Here is a 15,882-nt window from a genome sequence, read left to right as displayed (position 1 = left end):
TGGAGAAATTGCTCGTGTCACGTACAAAGTAGATTCCCTAAACAACCTGCTAAAGCTATAGTTTGTTAACATGAAATCTCTGGAGGGGAGTTTTTATATGGTAAAGAAATGTCATCATTTTCAGTTCAGTGCAATGTTTTTCATGAAATATATGTATACTTAAGGTGATGAATACCATATGCAGGTGGTCAGCAGAATGTTTGTGATGTCATAAATCAGCCATGTAACGGACAGTTGAAAGCTGTGGCACACAGGGATATAAAATGACACAAGCTTCTTTCCAATAACATCTGCTTTGAGCATTTAAGCAAATATCTGAAGAAGCTTTAAATCATTAAATGTGGCTGTAAATGTGTTTGACCTACATCTAACATTGCTGTAGTGTTCTTCTTAACCTGCAAATCTGGTGCCAAAACCAAAGTAAATTTGTGAGAACTAAATTAATATTGTACTTGATGAAATTGAATATACAAGCCACAAACCACAGAATTGTGTCCTGTAAACTGGAGGAATCGTTTGTTATGAACTAAATCCTTTCAACAGTATTGTTCTAGGAGGCCAACCAAGATTTGGTGAATATAAGGTGACAGGTGCCGGGGAAAAACAGTAATATAAAGTTTGGTGAAGAGAAGAAAGGAAAGGAAATAGCTAACAAAGTGAAGGCAATGTACTATTTTTTTACATTTTGGGGGTGAAAAAAACAGAAGCATACATATAATTTGTAGGTGGAAAATGTGTGCGCAGCCATTAACCGAAAAAAAATTTAAAAGACGATGTAAACGAGGGAATTGTGCGAGATGGAGGGGAAAAGCAAACACATTTCGAGTTAGAAACGTCCTGCTAGCGTGTTTGTTCAGATGGTTCTGCTCACACTGAAGAGGGGGTCTGGATCAAAAGGCCATGCTGTTTTGAAATGGAGCGAAAAGGTAAGTGACATTGCTTCTACTTTCTCATTCTATAATAACTCAACTCTATTAGCCCACCAAGTCTTCGTGAAAACATAGCATATGACAATATTCATACCAGTTTAACACTTTAAATTAGTTACTCCAAAATATTATGGAAAAACTTCCCAGAATAGTGAATATGATCAGTGTTCACAAATTCTGGCTACAAATGGGGGCTGATGAGCCAAAACATTAGGACTGAATGCAGCAGATGTAGAGAAGCATATAAAAACCTGAGTGACTCTGATATGGGCCCAACGTTTATAGCCAGGAGACTATTGAAGTATCTCAAAACAGTGAGGGGTGCTTACATGCAGCTGTGGTGAGTACCCACTGACAGTGGTTTGAGAACGGACAAGCCACAAAGTGATAACAGGTTGATGGATAGCCATCAGAGTCACTGATGTGGTGCAAATTGCTGGGAATTTTAATACTGGTGATGGGAATGTGTCAACACAGTGCATAAACCCTTTCAGTGTATGGGGCAAAAAACCCTGAATGTTTTTGATTTGATTATTCCACAAACATCCCAGTCTTATACTGTTTAGACTTATTTGAATGTGTTGCAGGGAATATATAGGAAATGAGTGTCGAGATAAAATATGAAATGTCTTCTTTGTGGTGTCCATTAAATACCTCTACAAGACAGTTTACATAATCATATCTATCAACACCTTTAGAATTTGGTACCTGTTACACAACAAAAGATAGCACAAGTGAGATCTAAACCCCACATCCCTGGATCTCAGCAGTAGTGGGCTAGCTAGCATACTGCTGCGGCACCCAAGTGCCTCTAAAATATTGTAATTTCTATGATATTCTATAAACTTTCTTTTTGTTTATTTTATCAACCACATATCCTAGTCAGGGTCGCAATATGTCCACTTCCTCCTGGACCGGGCACCAATCCACTGCAGGGCTTCAGACATTCTCCACCTCAGACACAGCCAATCATGTACTAAGTACTGGCTGTTGGTCTAGGCTAGCATAATAGACTGCTGTGCCACCCAAATGCCCTTCTACAAACTTTTCACTCGAATGTGTTGAAGACAGGGATCAAATTCAAAATTTGTTTATATTTACAAAATACAATCCAGTTAATCAAGCAAAATGGTAAAATGTATCTGTACTTTGTAAAGGTGAAATAAAGGTCCAGGAGAATTATACACCACATAAGCAACTGGTCTGGGGTGTTTCCTGCCTTTCACCCAGTTAATTGTACTCACTGTGACCCTGAATAGGATAAAGCAAAACAGACAATGAATGATTGAATGAAATATTCTGACAAAAAATAAATAAAGCAGACAAATAAATAGAGCAGTCAAATATTTCTATAGTAACTCTTATATTTGTATAGATTTATATATTACATATTTATTATAGACAGTAAAATCATCAAGAAAACAAAATGGTACATTAACAGACATTTACATTTTGAGGAAAACAAATCATTTACATAAATCGTCCTTTAACCATAACTGAACATGACAGAAAGGCAATAGACAAAATCTGAAAAGCTCCCAGATGCCTTCAAACATTTATCTGATGGTAGCAGAGGCAGCAAGGACCAGCTTGCTCAAGGATACAATCACACATTTGTCACGTTGTTTTACCGGACAGAGAAAATGTCAAACAGCTCAGTATTGCTTAACGTTTGACCCTAAGGTCCACTGGTTAATATCTGCCTCTGCAGTAAATCATCCAAGGCCATTTTATTAAAGTTTTAATAATCACATACAGTACATTTAAAAACAAAACAAAGACAAACAAAAATGCTTTTTAATGTTTAATGCTTTTTATACATACCAACCATTCCAGTAAGTTTTAAGGTATCTGTGGTGTATTTTTATCCCCTTTGACTAGCCCTTTTAAAAAATGGCCCTAGTTTTGGAAAGTAGAAAAAAAAGACAAATCCAACCCTATATTAAGTGAAGCCATTAGGATGCGAATACCATCATTTTGACAAACTAGCTAGCTGCATAAATATGCAACAGGTCTGGAGCCTGAAGGTAAACATGTTAAATTATCTGGTACTTAAGATGAAGCTTAACCATTTTAATAATTTTTTGTTGTTACTACACAATGTAATATTTGGCAAATAAAATTAAAAGCCTCCTGAGTGACGCTCTATTAATTTAGTATTTCAGTGTAGTAGAGAAGATATCTAAGTAAAATCTGCTTTAAGTAAAATATTGTAAGAGTACTAATTTATGTATATAATGTAGGAAATTATGGGAAAAACCCAATCAATAAAAAAGCAACAAATTTAAATCAAACTTGTACAATGGTCTGTACATTTTGCATTTAAAAAAAATATCTTTATTGCTGAAAAATAAACAGCTAGCGTTTTGGTAAGAATTATTAGTTCTTGATCTTTAGAACTATTTTTGAGGCAAATTTCCCTTTAACAAACCCAGTATAGGCAAAAATGAAACCAGCGCTTAGAAATTAGTTAAATATATGCTTGTAGAGAAAAGATCAGAATAGAAGAAATAGAGGCACTAGGGTCAGTTTTATAACGTGGCACAAAACTGATCATTTACAGTGCAGTAAAATGGCACTTTAGGTTTTTTGTATAAATCATATACATAACACAGCCAATAGCTTATACCTTCATTGCAGATTTATGGAAAGGAAAACTTAAAGCAACTTGCAGCATTACAAAAATTTATCGTAATATACATGATCCTTATAAAAATGAATGAAGTAATTTTAAAAAATCATTAGTGTTTTTGTTGACTGAGGCATTTTGTCCCTCATTTTCCCTCCATTGTTGTTGCTTTTTAAAATCGTAATTATGAGTTAGACATTAATATTCAAAAAAGACACATTATCCATAAAAATGGCCCAGAAAATTGTTAGTGCAGATAATATTTGTTTTTAGATACACTGCATGTCAATAACAATTAAACTATACAGGAAAACAAGAAAACGAACAATAACATTCTGACTTTATAAAAGTCTGAACAGATCATAAAAGTATCAGATTACTTTTCATTTTTTATTACTCAATATTTGACTTCTTTTTATTGAGCTTTTAAACAGTGTTTGATACTCAGTGCTACATGAGTAAAAAAGTGTAGTTCATCTGTTCAAAAAGTTTAGTTACCTGTCCCCAAAAATGTGCATTTGGCTGAAATAATAAAGGATACTTTCAATGCTAAGAACAATTAAAGGCATAAAAGAAGTCATCATGTTGGTTCTCCTATTAACCTCCTCCATTAATAAAAAAAAAATTAAAAGATAAAAAATAACTCTTTTTAATAGATCAGGGTTTCTGATTTGCAATCTCAGCAGTCTGCCATATACCGACCTGTAAAAGAAATGCAAACACACACGCACACTATTAGTTATAGTACCCCAGTGGCATGTTCACATACACTGCCTGGCCAAAAAAAAAAGGTCACCACCTGGCTTTAACTAAGCAAATAGGTAAGAGCCTCCCATTGGATAATTACTGCATGGGTGATTATGTTTCAGCTGGCAACAAGTTATTTAACCCTAACTGATGCAGTGAGTAGCTTCTCATTTGTTAAACAACCATGTCGAAAGACACATCCTGTGGTCGTGGAAAAGATGTTAATCTGTTTCAGAAGGGTCAAATTATTGGCATGCATCAAGCAGAGAAAACATCTAAGGAGATTGCTGAAACTACTAAAATCGGCTTAAGAACTGTCCAACGCATTATTAAAAAGTGGAAGGACAGTGGGGAAACATCCTCTTCAAGGAAGGAATGTGGTCAGAAAAAAATCTTGAATGATCGTGATCGGCGATCACTTAAACGTTTGGTGAAATCCAATGGTAGAAAAACTACAGTAGAACTCAGGGATATGTTTAATAGTGAAAGTAAGAGCATTTCCACACGCACAATGCGAAGGGAACTCAAGGGATTGGGACTAAACAGCTGTGTAGCCTTAAGAAAACCACTTGTCAGTGAGGCTAACCGGCAAAAAGGGCTTCAATTTCAAATTGTGGCTAAAGTGATGCACCCATCATGCCTAGTGCCTACCGTACAAGCCTGTGGGGGCATTGCTATGATCTGGGGTTGCTGCAGTTGGTCAGGTCTAGGCTCAGCAACGTTATGTGCCCAAAGAATGAGGTCAGCTGACTACTGACTAGAAGCTTACCAGTTACAAATCTCTTCTTAATAAGTGAGAGTCGATATCCAGAGCCGGCCAGTTCCATGTCCACGCCAGACAGAGTGCTGCCTTCATTAAAGAACTGAACGGCTAAAGTGGCTGGAATTGAGGGACCATCTGATAGCTCAAACTTTGCCCTTAGAGAGCCAGAACCTAAAGCACAAGCATACATCTTCAGTAAATGTTTTACACTGGAGGGGGGTTACATTATTAATTCATTTTTTATTGAAAACCAAACTTTTCTAATTAAGTTCCAAAATATTACACATTCATATGTTGCTAATGCCTGTACATTGCTAAGCTGTAAAATGTACATTTATAAATATTTATTGTTTGAAGTACAGCACTTCAGATATTAAACAACGTAAAGACATATTTTTGTCAGCAGGGCTGCAACGAGCCATAGCAATGGTCAAATTCTCTAGAATTAATTGGACTAAAGTGCAAGTGTTGCCCCATGCTTTCCCTGTAAAAACATGAGGGGTCTAGTGAAAGAGGAAGGAATGTGACATGACAGCTAGTAAAATAGATCTGTTGTTTCTTACTTTGTTGTGTTAAATAAAATGCTTTTAAACAGTTGTACTGTATACACTAGAAACCACATAGTAGCAGTGTGGCCAGGTCCAGCAAAATATCCAATTTCTATAATATGTCTGTCAAGAACCCGCCCTTTAGAAGCTGAAACTGGCCCATTTTGGCGGATAAACCACAAATCTGGCAACTCTGTGTGGCAGAACGAGAGGGCTGATGCTCAGCTCAGTCAGCTGGCTGCTGCCCGGATCAAACAAGGATGTATTTATGTGTACTGTATAACCTAATTCCCTTTGCAAAGTCGAAATATCATAAACTGAACCAGCATAATGCGATTTTTTTTACCAACAGATTTTTCTTTATGGCTTCATACCTTCATTCTCTGACTTTTCGGAGATATCATTCAGCTTCCATAATGATTTATTCTGGTCTGAGTTCCTAAAGACAAAAAGTAAATAAATTAAAATCAATCCTTTAGTAAAAGGTTGACAGCAAATGAAGTAAAAAGCCTCTTCTTGGTAACACAACTAGTGACTAGTTACAGTGATCTGCTATCTAATTACCTAATTACCAAACAATACAGATTTAAAAAGACATGCAAGACACACAAGATTTTATTCTAAAATGTTTTCTATGTGTATGATCTCAATTATAATATATTTTAAAAACAAGGTACTTTTTCGTTGTTATATTTATTGTTATTATTATTATTATTTATCTACATAGTTTATTCACCGAATAGTTCACTTACTCTATTTTTCTACATTGATTTTAATTTATTTAACAATGTGTAAACATATGTAATCCATTAAAGTCCAGCAGACTCACCAGATAGCGTTGGGAAGTGAGTGCATGTTTGTGACACTGCCGCTGACAGGTACAAGAACCTGCACAGTGCTGAGGGGCCCGGGCGGATGCATAGCTTCCGGGTTATATCTGTAATCCACACGCAGATCTGTAGTGCTGGATTCACACTTCCAGTACACTGCCAAGTTCAGTGGGGTTGAATGAATTCCGTTGGTACACACCTGAAAATGAATGAGTGGAATGTTGTCATGTTGGACCGGTGGAGCTAACGTAACCTTCATAAAATGTCAATACTCTGTTCAGCATGATGAAGGTAACTAGAGGATTTAACAATTTCATTCATTGCTAACAGGAGTTCTATAGATAAACACTGGCCGAAGAATGAGTAGTTTTATTGACTTGTCCAGTGGGTTCTCAAGCTATGGGCTACATGAATGTGTGCCCTGTGCCTCCATGGTATTAGCCCTTAATTAATGCACATTATTGGCCTAAACGTGTGGCCTATGAGAGTAGCTCTTGACTGCAATGGTGGCCCAGCTAAAGTTTAGTTCTCCAGTTTTACATTTTAAGTAATCAGGGACTACATAACAATTGTATGGTCCTCACCAAATTTTATAAACCACGTGGTGACAAAAATATGAAGTAAACTTTTAGAAACCAAACGGTAAATGGTAAAACCAATGGTAAAATAAGTATACCTAGGACCACCTTAAGCAACAATATTGCAACAATATCTCAATGTAAACGTTTTTGTAAGAGTTTATCAGTCTTTTTCTTTACAATATTGCTTTACTTTATCTGTTCGAGGGTATTTGTTTGCACACAGCTCAGTGGTCCCGAGATCTGTTTTTTGACGTGGCAATTTAAAGTCCTTTATTTTATTTTGACATTCAGATGTTGGCTTGTGTGCTTGGGCATTTTTTCCTGTTGCATGACCCATTGTCAGCCCAGCTTAATCTGCTGGACAAGAATATTCTGGGATTGACTTCATTGTTGTCTAAATGACTGCATGTTCTCAGGTCCCGTGGCAAATTGAGCTGCAAACCACCGCCATGCCTGACATTTGGGATGAGGTGTCTGTGGTGATACGCTTTGTTTGTTTTTTGCCGATCACGGCACCGTGCATGGTGACTAAACATTTCCACCTTAGTTTCATCAATCTGAAGGCTATGTTTCTACAACTTTTGCTGTTTGTTCAGATGGAATGTTGCAAACCTAAGTAATGCTGACACATTCTTTTGGGATGGAAAGAGCTTTTTCCTTCCATGAAAGCCATACTTCAGTCTTTTTCTAATTGTGCTGTCATAAACAAATATTTAATGTGCTTAAAGAAACATGTAAATCAAGTTCTGACCTTGGACTGAATTTGCTGGAATATCCTTTCCTGAAAGAATTTCAAATTGTTTGTAGATGGTTCTATATAACCCTTCCCAGATTGATAAGCATCAACAATTGCTTTTTTGAGCTGATGTCTTTTGTTGTTTTTTCTTAAGAAGATGTACAAACACACCAAAGTGCTCCAGAATATCAAACAGCCACAAGTTCTACTCTTATGAAGGGGGTCACTCATCTTGATGATTACTAATCTTGTGCATTCGTTTAGTAACAAATGGCTGCTAATTACTCTCATAATGATTGTAGAAGTGGGAAGGGTATTGATATTTTTTGTTTCAAACCAACCTGGTTTCCAAACGTTGAATTTACTTTGGAGAAAAAAAAACACATACAATGAATTAAAAACTGTTTTGGGTTTCTTTTTGTCACCTGAGTTTATTTGCTTGTTAATAATTTAATGAGGTCTATACTTCTCATAACTGTTTACTTACTGCAGAGCTCTATACTGCCCCTGACAGCAATGACAGCACAAACAACTATTTATCAGAAGCTTGGTGTATTGGGTTTTAATGCTGACTGGATGTATTCTTATGCATAAATCTGTCTATAGTGGAAGTTATTATTTTTAATGGTTTTGGATTAACCGTCTTAGTTTTAATGAACAGAACAGGTTATGGGATTCTGTAAAAAAAAAAAAAAAAAGATTATCATGCCACATCTCACATTAAAGTAAGCATATACACTGATCAGCCATAACATTAAAACCACCTCCTTGTTTCTACACTCACTGTCCATTTTATCAGCTCCTTTGTACTTCTACAATTACTGACTGTAGTCCATCTGTTTCTCTGCATGCTTTGTTAGCCCCCTTCCATGCTGTTCTTCAATGGTCAGGACTCTCCCAATACCACTACAGATTAGGTATTATTTGAGTGGTGGATCATTCTCAGCACTGCAGTGACACTGACATGGTGGTGTTGTGTTAGTGCGTGTTGTGCTGGTATAAGTGGATAAGACAGCAGCGCTGATGGAGTTCTTAATCACCTCACTGTCACTGCTGGACTGAGAATAGTCCACCAACCAAAAATATACAGCCAACAGTGCCCTGTGGGCAGCGTCCTGTGACCACTGATGAAGGTCTAGAACAGGGGTGTCAAACTCATTTTTACCGATGGCCACATCAGCATTATGGTGGCCCTCAAAGGGCCGATTGTAACGTATCCTACTGTGATTGCAGTTTTTCTTGGAGGCTGAATTCTGCATTTATATTGTTCTACTTTACCACAGACACAGCCTCATAACACAAGAGACGCACCGGTTTTTCTTCCTGAAGCACAAACTTGTTTTCACTTTCATTAAATTTCCTCCTTATGCTTAATTTTCTTAATTATCTTCTTGTACATTTTAGGATCATGTGTAAATATGTGTAACATCATCTACTGGCGGGCTGTGTCACTTTGCAGGTCACAAAATCAGCATGCATTTTGAAAGATGCAGTTTATTTAGGATTTTACAGTGTATTTTTAAGACAATCATTCTGCCCTCACTAATAGTTTATCCCCCTTTCTCAGCTAGACAGACAGACAGCTCCCTTCAGAATACAGTCGGTTTATTTGCTTTCCAGCTGTGTGATACACTGTGTGCATCAAAATGAAGTAAAAATACAAACAATAAAAACAATAAAGAACCTAATACAGTAAAAGCACACAGCTGTAATCAAGTGTTACATCTGGTACAATATGAGATTTAACCAAACGTAAAATAACGAGTTAAAATTGTGTGTAAAGTTACTAATTGCTATAGTAACGGTAACAACAGTATTTAATTACGGTAAATTTGTAACTAAAACGCTGTGATATACTCACTAAACATTTACTAACAACTGAGAATATAAACGCCACTACTTACAGACAATGCTTGGGTATTATATTGCAATATAATTATTTGTATTTATTTATTATTGTTTACGTTACTGACTACGCTACCCCGTGTTCTTTTGCCGTAAAAGTCACATGGCTTCTTAGCGAAGGTTAAAGTTAGTTGCCATGACTACGATGTCACGTTGTCTCTTAAAGGTGCAGGAGCGCATTAAATTATAAGCGCGTCTCTGTAACGACTCGAACCATCACAACAATCATACAGTCGTTAAAGCTCTCGCGGGACGGATCAAATGACGCGGCGGGCCGGATCTGGCCCGCGGGCCTTGAGTTTGACACCCCTGGTCTAGAAGAGGACCAACTCAAACAGCAGCCATAGATGAGCGATCGTCTCTGACTTTACATCTACAAGGTGAACCAACTAGGTAGGAGTGTCTAATAGAGTGGACAGGGAGGGGACACGGTATTTAAAAACTCACCCTAACACACCACCACCGTTGTCACTGCAGTGCTAAGGATGATCCAACACCCAAATAATACCTACTCTGTGGGGGTCCTGACCATTGAAGAACAGGGTATAAAGATATGTAGAGAAATAGATGGACTACAGTCAATAATTGTAGAGCTTCAAAATAATTCTATATGGTAAGTGGAGCTGATAAAATGGACAGCGAGTGTAGAAACAAGGAGGTGATTTGAATGTTATGGCTGATCAGTGTATTCATATATTTAGTCCTATTTTACAGTGAGAGTAAAGCATAGTACAGGACAAACATACAAACCTGGTACTTGAGGATATCCACATTGTAGTAAGAAGCTGTTGGATTCTGTTCTGAGCTCTTCTTTAGATATGCTGTCAGTGCTGGCATGTTCATCCAAAAATCTTTAGTGTTCGCATCACTTTGGGAGGAGTCACTGCAACACACACACACCTCAATAATTTAGGCCCATACAAAGCTGGACATTGGGGCTCAGTATTCTTATCTTCAATCCACAGGTAAACAGATGCTATCATGAGGTGTGCCACTTTGAGAAAATATTTTATTATTATGTTGTTTAGTACAGTTATACAATGCAAAAATGCAAAAAATTAACTACATTTTAATTACAATCATGTGCAGTGAACTAACTTGATTTATACCAATGTACTTTTTGGTTCAATATATTGCAATATATTAAAATGGTTCAATACCAAAGAATAAGGTGGTCAGTAGGGGGCCCCTTTCAATTAATAAATAAGGCACTGGTAGGTGACAAAGTGCACACAGCAACCTATGGGCTACAGTCAGTAATTGTAGTAAAGTAAAGTTAGATAGCCACAAAGTTCATCTGTATGGCAGGTGTAGGTTAAAAATAATTAATAAATGAGTAAACTAAACCTAAGTTTGGAAAAGTGGCAGTTGCATTTTAAACAATAGGAAAATAAGAAAAAAAAATATGTATGATGACAATCATTCAGGATATCTAAACAAAAATGCTTTGAACAAATGTTCATGGTTTCCAATTAGTTGATTAATTTTAAAATAAACAAAAAAATGAAACATAAAAAAAGGGTTGAGTCAACATTATGTTAACACCAGAAACCATTTATTTACAAAACATACTTCATATGTGTAAGATGATTTACAGGACAGTAATTGATTTACGGACTCCACCTCCGACTTGTGCAGTAAGCCGACCACTTCTTTTCACCTGCACGAGGCAAGTTCATATGGAGATTCGCATTGTGCACCTATCTCTATTATCCCCGTCTCTGTGCAACCAGCAGAGGCCGTAATTGCAGCAGGCATGAGGATTCCCCTACGGCATTCCCACTTCCGAACGAGCCAATCACTGTTCGAATAGCCCCCCTTTCCCGATCTACTGGTAGCAGAGCTGATATTCGACTTCACAAGCTCAAGATGTCAGCTCTGGTATGCTAGAGTGTTTGCGCCACTCAAGAGCCCCATCTATCCATTTAATTTTAAACTGAATTTGATTACTTTAATTTGTTTTTAACCGTTTTAGTCATTTTGGCAATTAGTTATTTTTAAACCAGTTCATGACAAAAAATGTCTCAAAAGATGTCTCAAGACTAACATAATTTAAAGAATTACAACCCTGCATGCAAGCACAAATACATACCTCTGTAGAAGCTGTGGGTTGGGTAAGATCTGCTCTAATTTGTTGGTGTTTCTCAGTCTAAAAGTGAGTACAGCTGGTGAGGAATTGGATGTAAATATCTTTATAATGCCACTTGGAAAGGAAAGTGTCATGTCTCCTGTAACCTTTACTATGCACCTAAAAAGACACAAAAAAACAGAACACTGCTTAATCCAATCCTACAGATCTAAAGTGTATTTAAAGCTTTAGGCCAGGGGTGTCCGAGCTTATCCTCAAGGGTCTGCTTTGGCTGCATGTTTTCCCTTTAACCAATCATGTGCTACAGTTAATAACATTTGTTTAATTAGTTGGTCTTGGAATTATTAAATGACTCGTATTAGTTTTAAAAACTAAAAAAAGAATAGACCCCCTGGTTAACGCTGTTACAACATTTAATGAGCAAAGAACAGGAGTAAATCTTGTGTAATTAGCACATAATGTAACTGTTTTTCAATTAGGGAATGCATTTGATTTACTGGTGTATGAGAAAATTTAGTATAAGCAAATGTTAATAAAATGTTTAAATAAGACTCACTTTCCCGGATCAGCTCCTTTGAAGTAGGCATTAACTGACTCAGTAAATGCCACAGCTATGGGTAGTGCATCCTGGGAGGCTAAAGTCACAGGACTAGGTCCACGGGATGTCCCTATCAAAAAAGCAGTCGAAGGGATTTAAAAAAAAATCAGTATTAACATAAGCACAGATCTAGGCAGAAGCAGCAATTTCTGGGGTCCAAGCACCAGATAAGCCCACAGTGGCCTAATATGCCAATACGGGACCATTTCTGAAGAAGGATAAAACACAAAAGCTCAATGCCAAATGTCTATCGGACAATCTTGGTTTGTGTAAAATTATCTTGCATGTTAAAGTGCCACCTAGAACTGCAGTTACACCATATTGTTGCTATTGCCTGCAAAGTTTGATGACAATGGATAAAAAGCTTTCCGATTTAGAGCCGTATATATGTGCTTTGTGTGTGTCTTGCTCCACCCATGTGTATGATTTGCATTTAGCTAGCTAGATAGATAGATACTTTATTTATACCAAGGAAAATTATTAAACACTGTACAGAAATTCCAATATTGTTTGATAAGTATTAAAGTTCAAGTGTTTAGGGTTATTTTGATATAATATTTATAAATCTGGGGTAAAATTACAAAGACTAGTTCACACTTAAATAATTGTGTGATTTTACAAATATGCAATGACATTATGCATTTACTATTACAATATGCAAATTAGCTCATAATCTAAGGAAGTGGAGCTATATGGTTCTTGAGTGTTTTTTGTAAGGCATGCAACAATTTTGTCTCTAAGTCATTCAAATACGAGATGTGGACCTGGAAGTTTGACACTACGTTATAACACCACTATCAGCAGGAGGGACTACTACCTGTTGACCAAGTCTCATGTTTGTACGAATTACAGTTTGGTCTGTGTGAATTTCCAACATTTGGTGCTTGAACCCCTAAAATAGTATATAAGTATTTAAGTAAAACAGTATTTTTAGAACTGCGTTTGTTAAAGTTTTTAAAATGCAAGATATTTAAAATCATGCTCAGTCCCAAAAAGCAAGTTAAACATAAAGATCCCGTTTAGAAGTGACAACCAATCTCCCAGTAAAGGTCAGATAGGCTCAGGTCTGTTAGTTTGTAGATCAAAGGTCAAGCACATCCAACAGTCGTAATGTCTTCTAGTTTGCGGCTCAAGAAGTGTTACCTGCCAAAGTTTCACACCTCTTGTCAAACGTGTGCAGTTTCGCCACAAACACATCGTCCTCTTACGGCACCGCCGAAAAAGAAAAGTGTTATTGACACCCAAAAATGAAAAATTAGAATGTAGGTAGGTTGATGATTACTATTGCAGAAGTTGAATGTTGTATTGGCAAAATAATAAAAAGTAACAATAAACAGTATGTAATAATGTACAAAGTGGGATTTATACAGTTATTTATACAGTTAATGTGTTTACAGTGTTTTCTACAGTTGATTATGGTAGGATATTACTGTGTGTGTGGGTGTGTAGGTGTGTGTGTGTGTGTGTGTCTCACCGACAGTGGGTGTGTTACTGGCACTCAGTGAGGTGTTGGAACTCAAGGAAGATGAACTTTCTGCTCGAGCTAGAGGAGCAGTAGGTGGAGGACTTGAATTAGTCACCACAGGAGGGCTGAACGATCGACCCTTTGGTAAAAAGAAAACAAAAATGTAATAAATTAATAATATAAAAAGATAAATAAAATAAATAAATAAATAAAATAATTTCTCCAATAATTTATAAGACTTTTTACAAACCATGAAGGTAGCCTGAATATTTTGGGAAATGTTTTATTTGTGCTGCAAATAAAGTGCTTAGTGTTTTTGTTCTAATGCCTTTTGATACATACAAACTCCTCTTTTTTTGCATTTTTCCCCAAAGTTCCTCCCAATCTAGCTGTATCCAATTACCCGATTGCATTATTCTTCCTCTCTACTGATGCTGACCTCCACTCCTGACTGAGGAGAGCCGAGACTGATACGTCCCCTCCGACACGTGCGCAGTAGCCACTGCATCTTTTCACCTGCACGAGGCGAGTTCATATGTGGATCAGCTTTGTGTACGGAAAGCCACACTCTGATCAACGTATTATCCTTTGACTCTGTGCAGGCGCCATCAATCAGCCACCAGAGGTTGTAACTGCATCAGTTATGAGGTCCCGTCCGGCTCCCACCCTGTATAAACAACAAGCCAATTGTCGTTCATGTAGGCGCCCAGCCTGCCGGATGGCAGAGCTGAGTTTCGAACCGAAGAGTTCAAAATATCAGCTCTGGTGTGCTAGCGTGTTTTACCGCAGATTTAGTTTAATCTTAGTATTCCACTGTACTAGGTCTGTTTCTGATTTCAGTTCCTTAATGCAACCAAGTGTCTTTTCTTGATAACAATGAATTGTGGTGCAGTTCATTTAAGTACATACAAAGAAGAAGCGCACTTACAAGCTCGTTGATGCCAGCCAGCTTGCCTGTGGGCAGTTTGGGCCGAGATGAGGGTCGTGGGGGAGGAGGATCTAAGGCTGCTGTACCCAGTGGGGTCGTGGGTCTGTTAAATGTTGGAACTGTATGACAAAGAGACGCTATGGAGTTCATTTTAATTCATTATGTGTAAAATAATATGGTTTGTGCTACATTCATTACCAAGAAAACATGCAAAGTTTCATGACCATGAAAACCATGAAAAATGCAGCACAACAAAACCATGCTACGGAGCAACTTTGAGTCATAAAATGTGACAAAAAAAATGTTGAAAACATGCAACATTAAATTACATGGCGACATTTTTGCAGCACGAAAAAGACAATAGGGCAACAAAAAGCAAACAAAAGAAAATTTAAATGCATTAGAGAAATAAGAAATATATACAAATAAGAAATACATAAAAGGGCATTACTGCCCATCTTGATTATTTATGCTGGCAGTAAAAGTAAACAGAATGAAGGAATTATTAAAATAATCGAGATAAAAAATTATAGCCCAGCTAAGAGATATGTTATCTCCTGTAAAATCCACCTGATCAAAAAATTCAATTAAAATGCAAAAAAAAAACTCGGGATAAAAAGCTAAAACAAAAAATAAATTAAAAAAAATAAAGAAATAAATAATTAAATAAAAAGCATGAACACTATACGGTTAAGTAAACCTATGTTAACTGAGCCACTCACTCATATAAAGCATTACTTTGTGCTTGGGACCCATGGCATGCTTGGAATAATCATTCTTCAGCATTACCATCCTGCAGGTGGCCATCTGAAAGTAGAACTTTGTGGTCCTCCATCCAAAAGAGTGCACCTTTTGTTTTCTGGCCCATGCTAGTAAAGGTATCTGCAGGAAGCTTGGCATGCTGGGATACAGGCACTGACTGAGACCTCACCGGTACACAAGACGGATCACGGAAAGACAACAAGTCATCACTTAAAGCCTTCAACAGGCTTTCAGACCAGGAAGAGGCAGGAGCACTGAGAGGGGCGTTGTAGGAAGTGGAGTGAGATATTGGAGATGAGAGCTCATGCTGTAGCACCACCTCCTCTGTGGAGTGCACCAAGAGAGCAGAGTGTTGCATTATGAACACAACCT

At 37.2% G+C, this 15,882-nt stretch overlaps 1 protein-coding gene across 6 annotated transcripts in view; it reads right to left on the bottom strand.

Moving 5' to 3' along the window:
* Positions 1-2,286: 2,286 nt before the first annotated feature.
* fcho2 (FCH and mu domain containing endocytic adaptor 2) overlaps positions 2,287-15,882 on the bottom strand; it is a 52,616-nt gene continuing 39,020 nt past the window's right edge. For 5 of the 6 annotated variants that reach the window (XM_062988224.1, XM_062988225.1, XM_062988226.1 and 2 more), the window contains 10 exons: positions 14,749-14,867; positions 13,830-13,959; positions 13,499-13,558; positions 12,314-12,425; positions 11,761-11,916; positions 10,419-10,551; positions 6,446-6,645; positions 5,991-6,055; positions 5,075-5,239; positions 2,287-4,260 (listed from right to left, as the gene is read on the bottom strand). In XM_062988224.1, the coding sequence (XP_062844294.1) occupies positions 4,238-4,260; positions 5,075-5,239; positions 5,991-6,055; positions 6,446-6,645; positions 10,419-10,551; positions 11,761-11,916; positions 12,314-12,425; positions 13,499-13,558; positions 13,830-13,959; positions 14,749-14,867 (1,163 nt within the window). In that variant the 3' untranslated portion in view covers positions 2,287-4,237. The remainder of the gene's footprint in view (positions 4,261-5,074; positions 5,240-5,990; positions 6,056-6,445; positions 6,646-10,418; positions 10,552-11,760; positions 11,917-12,313; positions 12,426-13,498; positions 13,559-13,829; positions 13,960-14,748; positions 14,868-15,882) is intronic. The other variant, XM_062988227.1, reaches the window with a different exon arrangement.

This window comes from Trichomycterus rosablanca, chromosome 26 (assembly GCF_030014385.1).
Source record: "Trichomycterus rosablanca isolate fTriRos1 chromosome 26, fTriRos1.hap1, whole genome shotgun sequence".
NCBI classification, from domain to species: domain Eukaryota; kingdom Metazoa; phylum Chordata; class Actinopteri; order Siluriformes; family Trichomycteridae; genus Trichomycterus; species Trichomycterus rosablanca.
The sequence above is the reverse complement of the archived record's forward strand: the minus strand, read 5'-3'. Positions and strand labels throughout refer to the sequence as shown.